Source organism: Phragmites australis, chromosome 15 (genome assembly GCF_958298935.1).
Source record: "Phragmites australis chromosome 15, lpPhrAust1.1, whole genome shotgun sequence".
Lineage (NCBI taxonomy): Eukaryota > Viridiplantae > Streptophyta > Magnoliopsida > Poales > Poaceae > Phragmites > Phragmites australis.
In genome coordinates, this window is record NC_084935.1 from 4,074,571 (window position 1) to 4,095,654 (window position 21,084).

General features: G+C 43.1%; 2 protein-coding genes, 1 non-coding gene and 1 pseudogene across 3 annotated transcripts; 2 read left to right on the forward strand and 2 right to left on the reverse strand.

Moving 5' to 3' along the window:
- The first annotated feature begins 268 nt into the window (after positions 1-268).
- On the forward strand, positions 269-3,010 carry LOC133893148 (small ribosomal subunit protein uS3y-like; annotated as a pseudogene).
- On the forward strand, positions 2,223-2,362 carry LOC133894232 (small nucleolar RNA snoR135). The gene has a single exon (XR_009905040.1). It is a non-coding gene; the product is annotated as a small nucleolar RNA snoR135 (small nucleolar RNA).
- A 1,453-nt stretch (positions 3,011-4,463) lies between the features above and the next one.
- Positions 4,464-9,226, reverse strand: LOC133893222 (PHD finger protein ALFIN-LIKE 9-like). The gene is made up of 5 exons (XM_062334196.1): positions 8,996-9,226; positions 8,829-8,861; positions 6,328-6,556; positions 5,498-5,624; positions 4,464-4,995 (listed from the first exon to the last, which is right to left on the reverse strand). The coding sequence occupies exons 1-5, from the start codon at positions 9,084-9,086 to the stop codon at positions 4,660-4,662; spliced, it is 816 nt and encodes a 271-aa protein (XP_062190180.1). The 5' UTR covers positions 9,087-9,226; the 3' UTR covers positions 4,464-4,659.
- Positions 9,227-9,835: 609 nt separating this feature from the next.
- Positions 9,836-16,009, reverse strand: LOC133893223 (alpha/beta hydrolase domain-containing protein WAV2-like). Its single transcript, XM_062334197.1, has 8 exons — positions 15,623-16,009; positions 13,159-13,194; positions 12,979-13,057; positions 12,788-12,842; positions 12,596-12,712; positions 11,241-11,405; positions 10,577-10,832; positions 9,836-10,204 (listed from the first exon to the last, which is right to left on the reverse strand). The coding sequence occupies exons 1-8, from the start codon at positions 15,858-15,860 to the stop codon at positions 10,188-10,190; spliced, it is 963 nt and encodes a 320-aa protein (XP_062190181.1). The 5' UTR covers positions 15,861-16,009; the 3' UTR covers positions 9,836-10,187.
- Between the last annotated feature and the right edge of the window lie 5,075 nt (positions 16,010-21,084).

A 21,084-nucleotide genomic window follows, 5' to 3' on the forward strand; every position in this document is an offset into this window, starting at 1 on the left:
AAACAAAAATTCGAAGGAAGTCAGGGGCTGATCTGAAAAAAATCCGAAGCAAACCCTTACCGTCCGATCCTGCTCCCATATATATAATAGCATTCCTTCCGCTCATTTCACAACCAAATCTAGGGTTTAAAATAATCCTCCTCCGCCGCCGCAGCTCCTCTCGCCGCTGCGCCGGCGGCTTCTCCCCCATCCTTCCTCCAATGGCGACTCACGCGATCAGCAAGAAGCGGAAGCCTCGGCTTGCCTGACTAATGGATTTGATGTCTGATGTGTCGTTTGCTCGTTCGCGCGCTCGCAGTTCGTGGCGGATGGCGTGTTCTTCGCGGAGCTGAACGAGATGCTGACCCACGAGCTCGCGGAGGACGGCTACTCCGGCGTCGAGGTCCGCGTCACCCCCATGCGCACCGAGATCATCATCCCCGCCACCCGCACCCAGAACGTCCTCGGTACGCACGTCTCTGCATCCCCCATTCCTATCAGAACAGGTAAAAAGTTTGATTGGTTTCTAAGTTCTTTGGATGCTGAATCTGAGGTTCCGATGTCACTTAGGCGAGAAGGGCAGGAGGATCCGGGAGCTGACGTCTGTGGTGCAGAAGCGCTTCAACTTTCCGGAGGGCGGCATAGAGAGCTCTATGCTGAGAAAGTGAACAACCGCGGCCTCTGCGCCATTGCCCAGGCCGAGTCGCTCCGCTACAAGCTCCTCGGTGGCCTAGCCGTTCGAAGGTCGTGCTCTATCCTTGACGTTGTAGTGTTACGTTGTTTTGTTATGCATTGCAGTACCGCTACATGGTCGCAGTCACTTTCACAGCAGGCTTGGCTCATTGCTGTGCCAGACCTGTGTTTGATGGTGACGAAATTGACCACCGCCCTCTATTGCATTTTTTAAACTTTGGATGGATTTATTACTATTCCATTAATTAAGCGCTGGAGGGACATGAACATGTATAATTATGAACTAATGCATTCGTGTAGGTCATGTCATCTATAAAGCAAATAGGTCACTCTGTGCCAACTTTGTGTCGGAAGATGACTATATCACCTGTGCCAACTAGAATTTTTCTTCTTAAAGCTCTGTTGGCAGGCTTCTGATGTATTTCTGGTTGGCCACATTATTTTTATTGGCACTTAGAATCTTCGGTTTGTTTGTTCTGTTTCGATTGGCAATACTTAGCTAGCTTTTTGGTTGGTCTCTGAACTAAAATTTTCATGTTGCTAGGATGCTCCCTTTATGCACCTTTTATTTCCATTATGCATATAGTCTTTTCATGTGACTAAATCAATTTGTTCGTTTGCCAGGGCATGCTATGGTGTTCTCAGGTTGTCATGGAGAGCGGTGCTAAGGGCTGAGGTATGGGTCCTGCTGCAAACCCAAATCTGTGCAGTTCTTATCAGACCTCAAATTCTCTGCATCCATGTATTGATAAGCCTTTTATATTTCCAGGTTATTGTAAGTGGCAAGCTCAGGGCCCAACGTGCTAAATCCATGAAGTTCAAGGATGGTTATATGATTTCTTCTGGTCATCCTGTCGACCTTTTTTATTGACTCAGCTCTGAGGCATGTTCTTCTAAGACAGGTTTGATGCTTGTTACTTGATGCTATTCTGTGGTTGAATCATAAGCTGATGTCGTTGTATCTCTAGCTTGTTTTTGGCACTATTGTTCCAGTTTAACTTGCCTCCAGGGTGTGCTGGGTATCAAGGTTAAGATTATGCTTGACTGGGATCCAAAGGGCAAGCAAGGGCGAACCATACCGTTACCTGATCTTGTTACAATTCACACCCCCTAAGGATGAGGATGAGCTCTTGAGGCCTCTTGCAGCAGAAATCCCAGTTGCTTGGAGTGATCAAGTTTAGGTGAGATGCTTATATGGTCCAGTTTTGCGTCTGTGTAATGTTTATTATTAACATTGTCGCAAGTAAAAAGAGCTTTACTTTTTGAAGTTGCAAACAGTGGCAACCAATATATTCTTTATGTTTTTTCCTCGCTATGGTATTGGATTTGTTTCTTCTAATTGATGTATGGTGATTCACTTGGCATGTCTTCTAGGCAAGTCATCTCATTTCTTTAGGTGATGAACAAATCATAATATACTTGTTACAATTGTTCTTTATATTTCCCAATGGATCAATTACATTATGATTAATAGCCCATATGTAGGATTGTGGTCAACATGAAATTTTCTCTTTCCAAGTTATATGATGTCTTCATTTTAGTCGTATTGTCCTGCAGGATAGTGTGTATCGGCTTTACGCAATTTTTATGCGTCTTTTGCCGAAAGTGTTTCCTGCTATATCAATCTGAGGAAAGTGGGCAGTTGGGTTAAGCTTATCTTCTTTCTCCAACAATCATTTTCCTCTCATGTCCCTGAAACATTTCTGTATTTGTGCACCACCATTACCTGTTTCCATGATATTGAGAAATAGTTTTCTTCAGTCTTCTGTGTGCTATCCATTAGCTTGCATGCTTCTATGTTTACACTACTGCAGTTTATAGCTGTCGGAACGGCTTTTACATGCAATTTTTTTATCTGTATTTCACATTTTGAACCACTTGTTGACCTGCAGGATGATGTACGCTAGAATTGGCTCCAATTGCTACTTTCTGGAGCGTTACTTTCGGGACATTTATCAGCTCCTCCGAGAAGTTGGTCATCATTTGCTGGGGTAAGGTGATGCTTGTATGCATGGGTAATTTGAGCATGAAAATAATGTTTTAGGTGCCTAATCTACAATTTCGCTGGGGGCCGAAGAGTGATGGAACAGAATACTACAATTTCGCTGGGGACCGAAGCATGAAGATATGTAACCTTACGAAGGAAAACACATTGACATTTTATGCTTCACGTGTCTACTATCTGAGGAATCTACAAATATTGTTGGTTGTGTTATTTGCTCGTTTGCCTACATCACCATCTTGAGCTGTTCCCTTGGTTACAACGTGTGTTGCAACATGGGTAATTGTTTCTGTTCATAACAAAAATGGACTGCTTTTTAATGTAAATTCTTTCGCATGCTTGTGACCAAATGTTGGTGTTGACGCGAAAGTTGCCACGCTAATATTGAGCACTCCGTGTGCATTCCATAGTATCACGTGCAGAGGGTTTAGCAACGACGATAACTATTATATTTTTATGGTGATAAACAATCGATTTACGAGCAAACAGTTAAAAGATAACTAATCTGACGAGCGGCACTTAGCCTGTCACTACGACGACGGACCTTTATTAGCAAATCGTATTTGAAAGAGATCTTGGGCCTTTATTAGCAAATCGTATTTGGAAGAGATCCTGTTAGGGCATCCTCGTTGGGATATAAAAACAAGTAGCAGCAGGATGAGTAAGGAGGAAGACTACATGACTTTTTTAATCGATCATGACTTTTTTATATTTAAAAGGTGACATGTTTTAACCATATAAAATTAGAATTTCTAACGCAAACTGAATAGGACTTACAGATATGATTTGGTTTGCCTTCTAATCTCTAAATTTTTTATAACTAATATATCTTCTCTAGTTAAGCACATATACTCCTATATGTGCTATCTCGAATATTCTTTATTATAGTTCGACTTTCATATTCACCGGTCACAGGTACTGTTCATTGGTCGTAAACACTGTTTCAGTCCGTAGTACTGTTCACTGATCAGAGCACTATTCATCCGATCAGAGGTAGCGTACTTCACTGATCGGAGTACTATTCATCTGGCTGAGAGTTGCTATTTTTCATTGGTTAGAGTTATTGTTTATTTGGTCCGAGTTTCTATTCATTTGGTCAGAAGTATTATCCTCCGCTAGTTGAGTACTGTTCACTGATTGAGTTGTTGTTCCTGGTCGGAAGTGCTGTACCTGGACGCTCTCATCAACCTTCAAATTCATGGTGCCGATCTGTACATATATTTGCTTCTTGTCTTTCTTCTCCACATATATCCCTTGACGTGATATATTTCTACTCGGCCATGAAGTTCCTAAATATTCTTAATAATTCGTTTCACAACCAGCCGAGTATGCACTCTATATTCCCTAGGATATAATCTATCTTTTACTCACAGGTTCATTTAACAACTAAATTAGCTAATCATCAAGCCCAATTAATCATCAGCCAAATCACTAATAAACTAGACAATTTTATTCGGCTAATTGTTAATAACAACCGAATTGAAACAAATAAAGCCCAATGATTTGGCCATTAAAATATTTGATAATCTAATTAAACTCTAGACTATGACATGTCAATTTTGGTCGCCAACCGTTGGAATAGGCTAGACAAATCATTTCTCTTGCTCTGTAAAGTTCGTCTGCTTGCTGAACTTGGCTCTGTAAAGGCCTTTTCTTGCTCTGAGATGCTCAAGGACACCATCAAATTGGAAAAACATGATCATATCATCAAATGACTAAACTCGCGCAAAGCAAGCAGTACGTGGTTGCATCTGAACCTTGCGAGCAAGTGGCCTCTGCACAGGTCAAATGATCAAATGAAGAGAGCAAATGCCAAATGAATTCCTGATGAAATCCAGCTAAACAGTAAATCTACTTAAAGCCAAGTTACATTGCCCAGCCAAATGGCACAACTAAAACAAGTTTACACATAAGTCACAGCCATTGCAACTACGGCAACAGCTCTGCTAACCAACTAGCTCGTCCGCCACCCTAGGACTGCCACCCTAGGACGGGCGGGTTCGCTTGCTGTTGCTGTTGCCGCCAACGCCGCCGCTGCAGGACGGGCACTTGTAGTGCTTGATGTGCTCCGCCTTGGCGGCAGTGATCTTGACACACTTGCCGTGGAACCACTTCTCGCAGATGTCGCAGCAGATCCAGAACTCGTCGGGGCCGTAGCTCTCCCCGCAAGCGCCACAGAGGGTCTCCCCGTGCTCACCCTCGCTGCCACCGCCGACGCCGTCTTCCTCCTCGGCTGGGCCTTCCTCCGTGGGGGCGGGGTCTTCTTCCTTCACCTGGGGCGGCGGCGGCTTTGGCTGCTTCACCTTAGGCTCTGATGATTTCTGCATTTTCAGAGCGGGGGGTGATGCAATGTGAGCCAATCATACCTATGTACTTTTGGGCAAGATACAGAATTTCGACTGCTAATATGAGCAATACCTAGATTTGGACAAGGTGCAGAATTTCAGACTGCTAAAATGAGCAAACATATAGACTGAGTGAAAGTAACAGTAATAGATTCATCAAAAAAAAATTACTTTCATAGCTTTACCAATCAATGCGCTGTAAGCCATGCCATGTCGGAAAATGGCATACATTTACACATAACTAAATGTTATATAAGTGGCAACAAACAGTTCAATTTTTGGTTCAGTACTGTTCAAGAGATACACAAGTTCAAACAGATAACAAATGGATTCATTAGATGCAAGAGATAATGAACAAATGAATTGAACAGATCAAAGAAGAAGCAAGTGTCACACTGCTGAACTGTGTGGATGGATTTCACGATTAGTTGCACTTAAGGCGGAGTCATGTTAGGCATATCTAGAGAATAAGCAGTACCGTTTTGTTGTTGGACTTGGATTTGTTATTGCTATGGTTATTATTGCTTGGTGCCTTGGTTTTACTCTTCCCGCTAACAACTTCAAAAATCGTGGGGAGCTCATTAATCATACCAAACAGGCGCTTCCTGCATAATAGCAACAGGTGAGTGTCAGTGACACATCACGCCAAGTAGTGGTAAGAACTACAAATAATGCCAGACTTAAACAGTTCTCGTCAAGATATGCCAATAACATAAACCATAAAATTATGTTCTGCATCTCCTCAATACCAGAACAACTACCCCAAGAACATTACCATCACAAGTGGTACTGAAAGTTTACCAACCAAAAAACATTCTCTTTAAAATAATTTAGAGTCAATAAGTACAAAGCTGATCAGTTGTCTCCCTTGATAACCCTAGCCCTAGCAAAACATGACCTAACATTGAAAAACGATAGGAATTGTTTCACAATACCACTGTGCAAGTTCAACATTTTTCAAGCCAATTTTCAAATTGCTTCACAGAAACTCCAGTCCAGGTTTGATTAACTTTTATTCCATGCAATTTAACCATGTCATTCTTTTAGTAAGCCAAATAATTCCCAGCAGATGGCATACTATCCTGGTTTTTTTATTCACCACGTTTAGGTAGTAATTATCATTTCAATGATGTTTTCCAGATCCATCAGCTGCCAAAATTGGGTCCAAAAGTTTACAGATTAATCATTACATGTCTGTAGGAAAGCTACATATAAAGTGGGAACTTCACAGATAGAAGAGAAAGGCAAGTAGTAAAAGAAGATGAAGAAACTGCAGTCTCAATTCCAAAAGATAGAATGGAAAGTAACCTGTCATTTTTATCGAAACCAAATCGAGCACCAAAGTAAAATGCAACAGAAAGTAACCATGCATCACTGTGTACAGCAACCATGGACAACCAATCTTTTTCCTGCATTCCGTCTCGTGCAAAGTTGATGCCCAATGCAGGTTCTGGGAGCTCAGGTGGCACCTCTTCTGCAGGCAAATTTACTTCCCAATTCTCATTGGGAAACCCATAGAGGCATAAGTTTTCCTTTTCTGCAGAGGAGAACACATGGTCATGCTAGGCTGGACAAATATATCTGCTGCAATTACTTATAACATGATCAGTAGACGTTTCATTGAAAAAAATATATGGATCAAAATGATCAGAACATATAAGGGGGTAGGAGGAACTGAGCCTAGCTCAGTTGGTTAAGGGTGTGGATGTACGCCTAGACTACCCAAGTGCGAATCCTCTTCGACGCGAATTTGGGTGCCTATTTCTTCTTATTTACAATTACACCTAGTTCCTCCTAGGTTGGTCGAGTCTTTTTTTTAATATAAGGGGGTAGGGAGTAGAATGCCCCCTAGCCTCACCTGGAGGCCATGGGACCAGGGACAAGCCAAGGTCTATCCAGGCGCTCGAACCCTGGCATGGTCAGCCTCTTCTCTACTTGAGGACTGACCGAACGAGCCGACACCCAGCCCCACCCGAAGGTGAGCACCCGCACCAACTCCAAGAGTCGAACGCAAGCGGGCTCGGACGCACCCCGGCACCGATGCCACCCGAGCTATGGCTCGTTCCCAAAAATGATCAGAACATGAACATGAACTAACTCAGTTATGTAAAATATGATCACTTCACATCTATTTTAAACGGAAATGGTATACATACTTAATATTTTTTTACTAATCATGTACTAACGGTTTGTCATCAACGTGTAAGTAGGAATTGCATTAATTGCTGGTTGATTAGTTGCAAACGACATTACGATGCTGGGTTCCTCATGATTGTTTAGCAAACGGTTCGTGAAAAAAATCTTCGTACGTGTACCACTGCTCTATTTTAAAATAAGAGAAAACCCACAGGTAACCTTCCAAACACATTCCAAAAAACATCAAAGCAGACTATCAAATCTTAAATCATTTTTCTAACATGTACTAAAGAATCATTTTTGTTTGAAATTGTCAATGAGTTTCCCTCCATCCATACCTTCCTCTAAATGGAGAAAGACACTTGTTCACAAGTCGTAGTGCCAACCAAAAGGTACAATGTTCACTAAACACTATGCTTCCACTGGGACACTCAGGGACATTAGTCATCAGTGGAACAGCTTGTGATTTAATCTAAGCATCTTAAACACCAAACAAAGATCTAATCCAGACAAAGACAGCTTGAGAATTGATGAATGATGGAGGATCTCCATGAGAATCGACAAACATTAAGGATCTTCATGACAATGCTCTCCCTGCTTTCCCCCGCATTCAAGTGTGACAATAAAGTGTTCATAACATTTGTGAGGCTTGCGGGCATCAAAGTGAAGCAATGGAATGCAGTACACTGAGCAGAGGGAAGTAATGTCATGAAATAAGTGGAAAAGGGAATGTTAGCTAGTTCCCCACCACTAAGTCATCATATAGTTAAGCTGCACCATCATGGCATCGTCTAGTTCATCCCAACAGCACTGATTTTTGCTTTATGGCCTATGCAACAGTAGAACTGTACCCATGGGTAGAAAAGTTCAGTAACCACCACGGGGTCAGCTCCTATTATCGCAGGCATGTAGCAGACCCTTCCAAGTCAAAAGAACTACATGAATCATTGTTAGGCCAGAAGAATCACACCCCACCTACCAACAAGGACCCACTGATGTTGAACCACAACAACCCAAACTCAAAAATACGCCCCTACATATGTGGCGCCTTCCAGCCCAGTAAAATATTTCTGCTCGGCCAGCTTTGAAGGGCACTCATATAAGCATACACCACAGTACCACATGGTACGTAAAAGTGGGAGCAACAGATTATAGGTCCTAATGAAAGGAGCTTAAGAAGGTCTTAACAGTCATCCAATTTGAGCAACCAGGGAAGCTTGGATTAATCTGAACCGTCCATTGCTGGCCATGCTGCAGCTAAGACCTTCCACAGCTCCACCCTCCCCTCAGAGTCAGTAGGACACTTCTTATTAAATCCAACAATTAAGTCCCTCTGTCCATGTACTTCAAATTCTGAGGGCATCATGTAGCACTGAATACTCTATTGCTGCTCCTAGTCTCCTACATGGGTTCACACTGCAGAGTTCTGGTCCTTTAATCTTTGGATTCAAAGTATAGTAGATAAGCCTAGTATTTCTAGGGTGCATACAGTAACACTCAGTTAAGCGTATACCCAGATGCGAAACTGAAAAACTGACTCGATTGTGAGAAACACTCGTCCCTAACTGAAAAAAACGCATTGCATGCATAGTTCTAAAGCGCGGACCAACTAAACCTGGAAAAGACAAAGCAACCGGACACTACACCGGAGTTGTTAGCGAGAATCCACTCACCCGGGTCGCATTGCTGGAAGAAATCCTCCACATCTGCAGCAACAACCAGTAAAAACAAGTCACCAGACCACCCAAGAACCCAACAAATCCCGCCACAGATAGCAGGGATTTCAAAACTCCTCATCTCTGGCCAGGAAATTCGATTTTTGAACGAATCAATCGCCTACCAGCGGTGAGCGCGCGGATTATGCCGGCGCGGCGGCCCTTGAAGTCCCGGAACACCTCCTCCACCGTCCGCGGGTTGTACCCTGGGTCCATTCGGAGCGGCGGATTCGAGCGCCGCGGAAGAAGATTTGCTGCCGCTTTATTCTGCCATGTTTTTGGGGTGCTCTCTTCGAGCGGAGGAGCGTTTAAAGCAGGAGAGAGAGAGAGAGAGAGAGAGGGAGGAGGGGAGCGGACGCGAGGCGTGGGAACGCGAGTTAAGTGGATTGGAGAGGCTGGAACGTGTCCGTGTTGTGGGCCCCACGGCCCAGAAATGCCCATCTATGAGCAAGGATTTCAATTTTATTTCACAATTTTTTTATTTCGAAATTCGCAAAATTTCAGTCAATTTTTTATTCTATGCTCTGTAGATCCCATATGTCAATAAAATAAAATCTCAAGATAGATATTTCGATCTACTCCGAAATTTTAATCCCTGTCTAGAAGTATATTCCCCTTACATGAGTTCTATCATCGCTTTACCTTGCAAATTCATATTCCTTTTGGGCCTGTTGGTTTCAGATGGGCTGAATTTTGTAATTCGGAATTGAACGCAGAAATTCAGCAGAAAATTTGAAGCAGTTTGCAAACAGACTCACCTCCCACCGCACACATTAAAAACAAGCAAATTCCATTAAAAAAAATTAGCAATTGACATTGAGCACACAAAGAAGGGCTGCTCACTTTTTTTTCGAAAATAAGGGCTACTCATCGTTTCCATAAATTAAGTTCACGTTGCACGTTTAAACAACGCATCCGCAACTCAGTTTCTTAATATAGAATCAGCTTGGTATACAAGGCAAAAGGAAAGAAAAAAGAAACCACGTTGGTAGCAACAGTCAAAATCACAAGAACAAATGGTTGAGGCATGTTCTGATACTAGTTCTAGTGAAGGAAAATGGCAATTCATACATTCAATCAATAGGATATATTCAGTTCAAGGACAAATCCACTGAGAAATCTTTCAGGTTCTAGGGACAAATGTAGCAGTATCCTCAGAAAATATTCACAGCTTCGGCTTCTTCGGGTGGAATGAAGCAGAACAATTGCCTGAATTAATTGTTTGCAGTGAGCTTTGAAGTTCATAGGTGATTGAAATTGCATCAACACCAGAAAAAACTGGAGCTTCGAAAAACAAGTCTGCTCCAGATGTGTCAGTCATTCAGCAGCTTCATCTAGAGAGAGATATTCATCAGAAACAAGCCATCATAACATCAACATTTGCAGTCAGCAGCATAAACAGTATGTGGTTCCAAAATTTAGCAGAAGATGAAACAAATAATTGCCAGTACTCAACCCTGACATCAATTTTACTAAACTTGCACGAGATACTTGCAGAAATGAGAACACAAAGACAACAGAAAATCATGTCCTGATATCTATAGCAATTAGCAATTACCAATCATTACTGAATCTATCCAGGAAGGTTCACTACTGTAAGCACTATACCAAACTTCAAAAATAAACTAATGCCCATATCAAAAGCAAAGAGAATATGAGAACAGAATGATCTGTGACAAAAGTTAATAGACAAGATAGCCAATTACCATCCTCAGCGATCTCACTTTTGCAGCTGCCATCACAACTCTGTACTTCTGGAGCATATTGATCCAAAAACAATTGGATTGTCCTCCAGTAACGGTCCCCTCCAGAAATCCAGGTATCCATATGCATACCTCTAGGAAAATCAACAAATCTACAATTTCTGTTATGTTCAAAAGCTTTGTCATATAGCATCCTCATGTGTGATGGGGGGACCAGTTCATCTTGCAATCCAGAAAGGAAGAGAATGGGTTGTTTGACCTGCGAAGAAAATAGTCAAGCAAGCATGAGACTGTCCCATATGAACTCAAGCAACAAATAGCACGCACCAACAGATGTTTGAATTAAAGAGCAAAAAAAAGTGGAGACGAGCATATGCAAAGATTTGAGAACATGTAGATTTAGTAGCCTGTGAGTGTTTGTGGAGCTCAGATGTAGAGTACTGAAACTGTGTAACCAAAGAATCTAGGCTGGAACATAGTATAAATTTCTAATACACAGGACAAAGGAGCAAAAATAAACTATTCAAAGTGCATCAATACATGGCATTCAACATTATGTAAAAAATCTAAACCCTGATTTTCCAAAAGCAAATCAAAATAATAAGAAAGTGGTCATCAAAGCATGAAGTATAGATCAGGAAGTAGATTTAAACCGCCCCAAGCTCACCTCTGCAACAATATCGAGTGTACTCCATGGAGAACGAACAACACAGTTCAGAAGTTTTGGACCTTTAGAAGAGCTGCCACCTATGAACCATCTTAAGAAGGGAAGCATGATACCAGCCATATCCAATATAGATGTAAATGTATTTTCAAGTATTAGAGCAGCCACCTGAAACATTGATCAATTCATATGATGCTTTTACTTAATTTCAAAAGCATAATTGCAATTGATAGATGTTACTATAATATGGCTTAGATCATGATGAAGTAAATCATATGACTGAGTTCAGACATATACTCTTAAGCGATTGGTGAAAGACGAACCTTAGAGTTTGTATTGTGGTACCTAGTAACATGGTACTAGACTAGCTGGATGGAAGGGAGATAAAAAAATCTAGGCCCGATTTGTTTTTCCAACAGTGAGACCTCTGTCCACCGTGCTATCTTACAAAATGCTGCTATTAACCATGGTAATGTACCTTCATTCATTTTCAGCATTGTAATCAAGATTGTGTTGCTGTCAGCCACCACTCCAACAAAAAGGCCATTTTTCACATTACCTTATGTTTATAGCTACAACAAGAATGAAGAAGTTGGAAGCAGTTCAAGTTCATCGCCTGTGGGACTTCACAATAAATAGCAACGAAAACCTAGTCTTCTATGTTAGGGTCCCATGCAGTGGCCGCTGAGGTCAGTTTCCATCACATACATCAGCACATCTTCTATCCAATTCTTACTACTCACACCAAACCTCGTGTTACGATTCGATTTCAAATATGGCATGATTTCACAAAAAAATGGATCTCTTTTGTGCAGCTGTCTCGAGAAGACTCTTCATCTTTACAGAAATATTCTCAAAAGGCTTATTTCAAACAGGCTTGGATACCCCGCCAGTGCACTCAACATTTTCAGGTGGAGTAATAACCATGATCAACCCTGTTCTTAATTTTCACACCCTTTTTCCTCCAGAATTTCTCAAAATTGATCTTAGCATAAGATGGGCATAAGGGGGATGTTACTCAGGGAGAAAATCTTAGGGGTGTGTTTGTTGTTGGGGGTGGAGGGTGGGGATCAGTAGGTTTGAACTCCATTAATCACCGAACTTAAGTGATGCTTGTCTATCTTTCAATTTGACCTCTGGTAGGATGATCTTGTCAAGGATCCTCTACATCATGATTGAAAGGAACATGCCAGTCCAATCTATGGACATGTCCGTGTTGCTTCACAATTACTTAGACAGACATTAAATAAAGTGCAGTGGAATACTAAATCCATCCATCCAACAGCATAGAGAACAGAGGAGCCTATTTCTCACTTTCCTGCAGTGATATGAGTAACATATTGACATATAAGGACTACCTTGTCAGGATTATTTTTTGCAAGAACTGCTCCAACAGCACCTCCTAAAGATCTTCCAAAGACAACTATCCTGGATGTGTCAATGTCCTTCCTCTGAACTAGATGATCAAGTGCAGCCTAGTAAACAAGATATCTGTAAGAAATGGAAACACACGGAACCAGAGAAGAAAACACATGAAGGAACCAGCAAACCTGTGCATCATATGTGATCCCTTTCTGAGAAGGATAACCGTCACTCTCACCATACCTGCAAACATACTCACGCTTAGATGCATGAAGAAAATGAGAATGTTTGAATCCACAAAGTGTTGAGAGCTTTGAGTGTTAAGGATGATACGAATATAACAGAAGCATTTCATATTGTGGACTGTGGAATGACATACCCTCTATAAGAAAGCATAAAAACATTGCACTGTAGCTTCTGCATCATTAGTCGAACAAATTCCAAACGATGAGCTATGTCTATAAATAGTAAAGGATTTTAACAGAATATAATTCCAACAAAATTTGAACCATCATATGAGGTATATTTTCTATGTCCATAAAGAAGAAATTCAGGATACTGCCAGCATTTTCTTGGAAGAACAGAATGGTTGGACCTGCATCAGAAAAACACACCATGAAAGAATCAACAAAGTGGGCACAAAAGGATGTGAAGTTGTGAAAATTGAGCACATAGTGCATAAGCATATGGTGGTCATTCAAAAAATGGAGGAGGATACAAGCACAGAACACTAGAACAGGCCATCATCAAATCCTCTCCTAAAACCATTCCTCACTGATATAATTAAGCATCAAGTACCTAATTACAAACACAATCAAAATCGTAAATCCTTCTGCAAAGTCATGCTAGCCTAGAGTAGCATCTAAAAAGACCAGCACTTGATGCATTCAATCAAAAAAAATAGAGAAAACATGAGTCGTGCAACTCATTTAATGCATAGACCATAGTTGTTAAGGCGTCGGTATATCATCGCTACCGTGGTGGAAAATCTGCAGTCGCCACGCCGACGCCACGGCTTCGGCGAGTATGGCGTCTGCCGTAGCCGTCGGATCTCCTCCGCCTCACCTGGATCTCGCCGTGACGCTGTCCGCCCCCGCTACTGATCCACCTGCTCGCTGCTCCGGCCAGCCGCTCCACCCGCCTCTCTGGCCCGCTGCTACTCTGTGTCCATGGGCAACGCTTGTGTGGAGCTGTCGTGCGGGAGTCTCGTGGCTTGGGATGGACCGATGATGGGTAGGTTGGCTTGCTGGTTGAGCAGGTTGTGGGCTTTGGGATTTGCTGCTTCGGCCTTGTTCAGTTGGACTAGTCAACTAATGCAGCTCTAAGTGGGCTACTGAGAAGTGTGTATACCCGCAGCCAAGCTCAAGCCCCTTCGTTGCCCCTGTGCTGCCCACAATCAAGCTTAAGCTCAGCAGCTCCAGCTCAAGGTCTGTAACTCTATTCTAGTGTTATGTTCTATATAGCACACAGCCACACACACACAGAGCACACTATAGTGTAGATAGCACATAGCAGTAGCACAAGCACACTAGATAGCAGTAGCACATTGCCATTTTGATTTACTAAAATCCTAGACTATCACTTTTGAGCTACATTTACATTGTCATTTGCCAATATAATTTCCTACTATCCTATACTATGATGTATGTATTCGCCACGCCAATGTGTGTATGGTGTCGCCACGCCACGCGCCATAAGCGTTGTAAAGGTGTGAAGGAGGTGGGTCGCCGCGCCTTGCCACATCGCCGTAACAACTATGGCATAGACAAAATCAGTTAGTTCATGGTGGACACGTCGTAGCAGATAAGACTAGCAAGACGACAATCAAGCAACTAAATAGCTAGATTCTACGTTACTTGCATGCGTATTGCATTGACCGATCTTGCTTGAAACATTGTATATTGTATATCATTCATACATGCATGTAAACTTTAACTTGCAGCTAGCTGGCCCGACTGTCCGTTTGCTGGTATGGGGCTAATGAACAGCTGAGTTGATCAGGAGAAGCTATGTTCAGTGGTGGGCAGCTTTTAATGGGAATAAGAGCCAAGCATGATGACCAGTTGGTGTGTTTTGGAAGTAAACATGGCCGTTGCCATTTTTTCCATCCAGAAAGCACTAGTGCAACACAAATATATCCCCGTCCAGAAAGCACTAGTGCAACATAAATATATCCCGCCGATGCTAGCTTTCAACCAGATCTCCATTCAGGTGAAATCTTTCAGTAATCATGTGTTTCATCACATGTCATTGAAAAGCCAACTAATTATACTTTCTATAGCTTTACATCTTTCAAAACCATACAGGGGAAACCTAAACCAGCAACCAGAAAACTTATGATACAAATATACAATGTAGTTTGCTGACTACCATAGAGAGACAAGAAAAAACATATCACAACCAAATCTAAGCTCGAAAGGTACAAATATGGAAGTTTAAGGTTTAACACTATTTCAGTAATATGGAAGTTTACATGGCATACAACTAATAGCACATGAAAGAAATACTAAGCATCACACTGATGCACCACATACGCAGCCAAGTAACAGCTAGAAAATCGCCCTAAAGCTGGAACCAGCTAGCTGAATTCCCACTCAAACGTGGCATCAGCTCAGATGAACAGTTCATACTAATATTGGACTACATAGAACAGTGCACCATAAACAAAAACCTTATAAATCGATTAACAACAAATCTACACAGAGCGTGAATGTAGCTACAAAATTTGAACGAATCGAACCTGTCCTGCGTGAATACTTCGAACCCTACAAGGATACACCATCGCAAATCCCAATCAAGGAATCTAAGAGCTGAAGCTACTGCGACATCACTACATCTAGCCAGGCACTTCGGATCAAAATGGACGCTTCCAACCCAGCAACGATGAGAGCCACCAGCCGACGCCCCCAAAAAAACAAACACCCCCCACCAAACCTGAGGAACAGCCGCCACGGGGGGACGGAAGGAGAGGACTTGACAGGCAAAAGGAGGTAGGGTTGGGGATTGGAGACGAGGGGGCTTGCCTCGGCAGGTGGGGGAGTGGCGGATGAACCAGGAGTGGAGTCGCACGCCGTCGGTGGCGCGGAGCCAGACGTCCTCGAAGGCGAGGAGGAGGCGGGCCGGGGTGATGGGGTACGCGCGCGCCAGGCCCGGGAGCGCGGGCACGTAGACGAGGCGCTCCTGCAGCACCACCAGCGCCGCCAGCCCCGCCACCGCCACGCCCCCTGCGCCGTACGCCAGCACCTTCAGCCACCCCACCATCTCTCCTCCCTGCGCCGCCGTCGCTCGCCCGCGGGGGTGGGGGGAGGCGCCTCCTCTCTGATTGGGGTGAGCGAGCGTGACGGCGCGGCGAGACAAGAGGCGCGGCTTCTGACTCGTGGCTGCCTCCGGGCTCGGGCTTGGGTCTGGTCAGAATGGTAATGGCCGATGGGTCATCCGTCTGGTTCGAGCCGGAGTTGGCTTGTGTCAGTGGGGTCCACCGTTATTGACCGGCCGGTCTCATATATGTTTGGTAAAGCTCTTCGTCTAAATTTTCTACGAAAATTAATTCTTTAATAAAAATAATTATGTAGTTGAAAGTAATTATTTAATAATTTTAATAAATTCTATGAAGAAAATAATTTTATGAGAGAATTGATTAAAGAAAGTTGATTTTTTAACTCTAATATCTAATTTATTCTAAAAAATTACTCTCATAAAATCACTCTATGAGTTAAAAACCATAAACTATTATTTAGAAGAATTCCTAATAATTCTACTTAAAAACTGATCTGGGAGCTCCGTTAAATAGAGCCTCGTTAAGCAACAATGGTTAATGAGCATAGTTTTTTTTAAGAAACACAAATATAATATTTATAGTCATGCGCATTCACACCGCTAAAAGTATGTACTCATACAGTGTCTACTGAATGGAGATGTAAAATTTGAAGATTGATGAAGTTATTATAGATGTCTCATTATTAATAAATATATTACTTATCATAAAAAATCCTATTTTTATGAGACATAATAGAAGGAAAACATGATAATTGATTCCTAGTATGGAAGGAGTGCAACCTTTTCTCAACGAGCATAGTTACTTGCGTGCAAGAGAAAATACATACGCTAGAACGTACATGGCAACAAGAGGGAGTGACTCATCCTTGCCGCCTCGACATCTGGCATCCCAGCACATCAAGGTGATGGCAGCATGATTTAAACCAAAACCTCATGGCCGTCTAATCAACTAAAAATATAATTCCAAAGTCTACTCTCCTAGTACCTAGTGAGAGAGACCATGAATTCCTAGCCCCACACGACATCGTACATGAAAGAGGACAAAGCCACAAATATTTACGAACTTTTACTTTTTGAGATGGTTCTCTTCTCCTTTAGTAGAAACTATTTCATATATAACAACGTCTGATGTCCAAAGAAAATTTCTCACCTCCACACTCAATCATGAACTCCTTTAACAGTCTATCGCTTGGCTCTTACTATCTTTGTTACTAGAAGATGGCTATCTTCTCTTTTAGGTAGAAACTATTTCACATATAATAACCTGTGATGTCAAAAAAAACATCTCGCCTCCACACTCTATTATGAACTCCTTTGACAGTATATCGCTTGGCTCCCCTACTGGCCTCTTACTATCTTTGTTACTAGGTTGTTGCCAATCCTCAAGTGCGAGATGCAACCTTTATAATATTTTAAAAAACTCATCAATGCTATTTAAATACTCTTTGTCGGTGTAAAGAATAATAGTATTTTCTGATAAGGGACCTACGATGATTAAATATTAATATTTTCTACATATTATGATTAGGCAGGAGTATGGTCCTCTGGCTCGTCCAGCCAGTGACCACACGACCAGTTTCTCCGGTCAGTCTCCAGGTCTCAGAGGGAAACCCCGTTACCAATTTTCTCATGTCGCGAGGCAGGTATGTGTATAATCAGTTTAATTTTATTACATACTTTTTCACTCAAGTGTTATCATTTACCCAGATTATCCTTCCGGGCGGACATAGGCGTAGCCGGCACAGGTTTGCTGTGTCCCGTCCTGTAGCATTAAACACTACGTGACGGCCTGATAATGCATGACAGTAGGTTTTACAGGAGCGCAGACGACGCGTGAGGATGAGACCTGGCAGACCAGACGATAAGGATGGCGCGGGCGTAGGACCAATGGCACAGACCCTGTAGACCGACAGGGCAAATGGAATATGGCCACTCGCTGTAATGATAGGCATAGGTTAGAAGGATTAGCTAGACCTAGATCTAGCTTGGGTCACTATGTAAGTCCTCTCTCCCTCGGATATATAAAGGGAAATGAGACACGGAGAATAAGGTAAGTATATCAAGTTCATTCAGACTCATATAAAAAAATACATATGATGTAGGGTTGTTATCCTCAGAAAGGTCTGAACCTGGATAACCCTAAGTGCTCTTGAGTTCATCACATGCACGTAGCTAGGACATATGGCCCCAGGTTGTGGATCACACTCTCGTCGTCAGGTTTACCCTGATATTATTATCAGGGGTAACCCTCGACATTTGGTGCGTCAGGTAGGGACACGTTTTTTGCATCTTGATAAATTTCTGTAGTGTGTTTGGGCTACCTATGGTTGGATCCACCGCAACCGATGAGCCTGGCTCCAAGGACTCGAGTTGTCGTGGGGTGTTCACCATGAAGCAAGATTCAGATGAGCTCGAGGGTTGCAGAGACCTTCACGCTGCTGGGTCATGACGATAGACTCCAGGTTGTGTGCCTTGGGGGAAAACCGCCCCGACAACTACAGGGCCATCCGAAAAGTCCCCCTCCATGCCGGGATGGTTCCCCAACTATCCCGTGTGTTCCCCTCTTTTTTACAGAATGATCCAGAGCCACCGGCAAGGTAAGATTCCTAATCAGGTAAAAGAGTACCCTGAAGCTAACCATATGTCACACCCGATTTTCAAGGAAACAAACCAGATGTGTTCCACATGTATGCCAGAATCAAGTTTACATATATGTAGTGACTTCATCAGTGATAACATAAACTATGTCATTAATAACGAAAACATTCCTTACAAAAGAACATGCATGTCTAAAAGAAAAGACTAAAAGATCTTCAAGCGGCAGCATGACTCCCATCCATCCACAGACGTTATCTGGAGGAACACCAGCCTATGACATAGTCTTCAGAACGACGCCTTCCTCCACCTAGAATTCAGCACCATCGTCCGAAAAGTCTTCGAAAGCTTCACCTTCTGAGCAGCATCCGGAAGTTAGGAGAAGGTAGGTATGAGTACACAGAGTACTCAGCAAGTGAGGGAAAAACATGACATGTAGGCTTATGACAAGGAAAAGCTTGACTCGGGATAACTGCGTCTATGCCCAACTAAACTAGGACTCAAAAGACTTAGCAACCTAATTACTAGGTTATAACTCCAATAATAAAGGAACATAACTCATCGGATTTCATCCAAATACCAGACTCACCAGATATCCCATATTCAGCTATCGACTCATCGGGAGTTCTACCACTCGACTACCCAAACCAACCCCTCAGAATCCCCACTAATTATGAAGAAGTCCAAGCCCGCTCTTAACCGTGGGCACAGCTGATCGATTAATTTTATTACTCTGCAGAGTTTGCACACTTTACCCACGAGTCGTGATTCCCATTTTACTTTACACTTCCGGGGTGTAGAGCCAGGGTCTCACTACAAGGCCGTTACAAAGCGCCTCCAAATCTATATGCACCCACTAAGGTTTCACTGCTAATAGGGATTCCATCCACTGCAGAGGGCCCCTCTTGTGCCACTTAACCGTCCACTGGTGCGTACAGAATATGAAGGGCAACTAATTACTTGGCCAGGCCGTACCCATATATGCTTCATGGTTGTGTTGTTATGCGGGGTAACAGGCTTCACAAACCGGTCTTTAGGATCCCACACAGGAACATACACAACGCTGCTGTGCAGCTCCACCTCATACAAGCCATCCAGTTGGGATCCCTATTCCAAGTTACTACAAGATTACCATACCCAAATTCTTGTTACATAAACATTAGTCAAGATTAATATTTACTCCAACCCTGACAGCACTAGCATAGCTACCCATTTTATATCCCATGACCTTTCAAAGGCTACAAGGAATTGTCACTCAAATTCTAGTAAAACCCTAAGCATGGGATTCCATATTAAATAAGCATGCATCTAGGGAAAATAAAACTACAATATCCTACAATGGTGTCAAAGTGGTCAAGAACACTTGCCTTCAAATGCAGGTTGCTCAAAGTCTTCGAATGTCTGGTCTTGTAAGCTCACACACTGCTCATCTCCTAAAGCAATTGCGCACACCGGAAAACAAATAAATATAACAGCTAAGTACAACACACAAAACAGAGGCAAATAACTCTAAAAAGGCTACTAAATGACAATACACGCTGCTACGATCTCGTGAGCGCAAAAATCACCTAAATCGGAGCTCGTATGAAAAGGTTAAGATAGTTTTACTCTACATGGGATTTTCTGAAAGATTATAGGGACTAAATTGTAAAAATAGAATTCTCTAGGGACCTATATGTAAAATTTAGGGACCTATTTGCACTTATCCAAAAGTTTAGGGGCCTAAAAGCATAAAACAGAACTAAACAAGGGCATTTTTATGAAAACAGAAAAGTTTGGGGGCCTAAATGTAAAATTACCTATTTTCTGGGAATTAAGGAATTATTTTTGTACTGGAAAATCTATTTATTGTGTCAGCATGCTAGCTGGGCTCGGTGGGCTGACGTGGCGGCTTGCGTAGATGCTGACTGGGTTAAAACGGCTGACGTGACGCATACGGGGCTGCTGACCGGGTTTGTGGACCGACGCCATGGACTAGGTCCACTAGTCCATGGTGGACCGGTTACACACCCGAAGGGGTATGCGATCTCGACCGCAGATCTGAGATCCAACGGCCCAGGGCGATTGGGGGAAGTCGGCGACCGGCGACGATAGAGAAATGGCGGTGCCACCACGGACATGGTCGGAGCATCACCGGCGACACGCGAAATCGAGCTACGGCCCACCAAATACTACGGGAAAAAGCGCAATCGCACGAGAAGGGGATAGGGATTCTCACCGAGGGCTTATCGACGGTCGGGGAGGTTTTGGCGGCGGTCGGCGATGGAGAGGAGTGGCGGTGAAGGTCGGAGCTCGATGGGTTCGTGTCTACGGCGACAAAGAGACTAATTTGACGGCCAGGAAAGTATCCTGGGGAGCACGCGGTGCCGAACAGATGGTCAATTGGCCACAGGAGGCTTCGGATAAAGCTATCGACGGTGAGGTGGCGGCGGTTCTTACCGGCGTTCGGCGAAACAGCAGCTCCCGGGGCGGGGAGATGGTGGCGAGTGGTGAAACGGATTCCACGGGCTTCGGCGAAGCTGGCGATGGGCTCAAACGCGGTGGGGGGAGCTCGGGTGCGGCGAATTAGGCTTGGCGAGCTCGGCGGCGGCAGCTATGGTGCTCGAACTTTCGG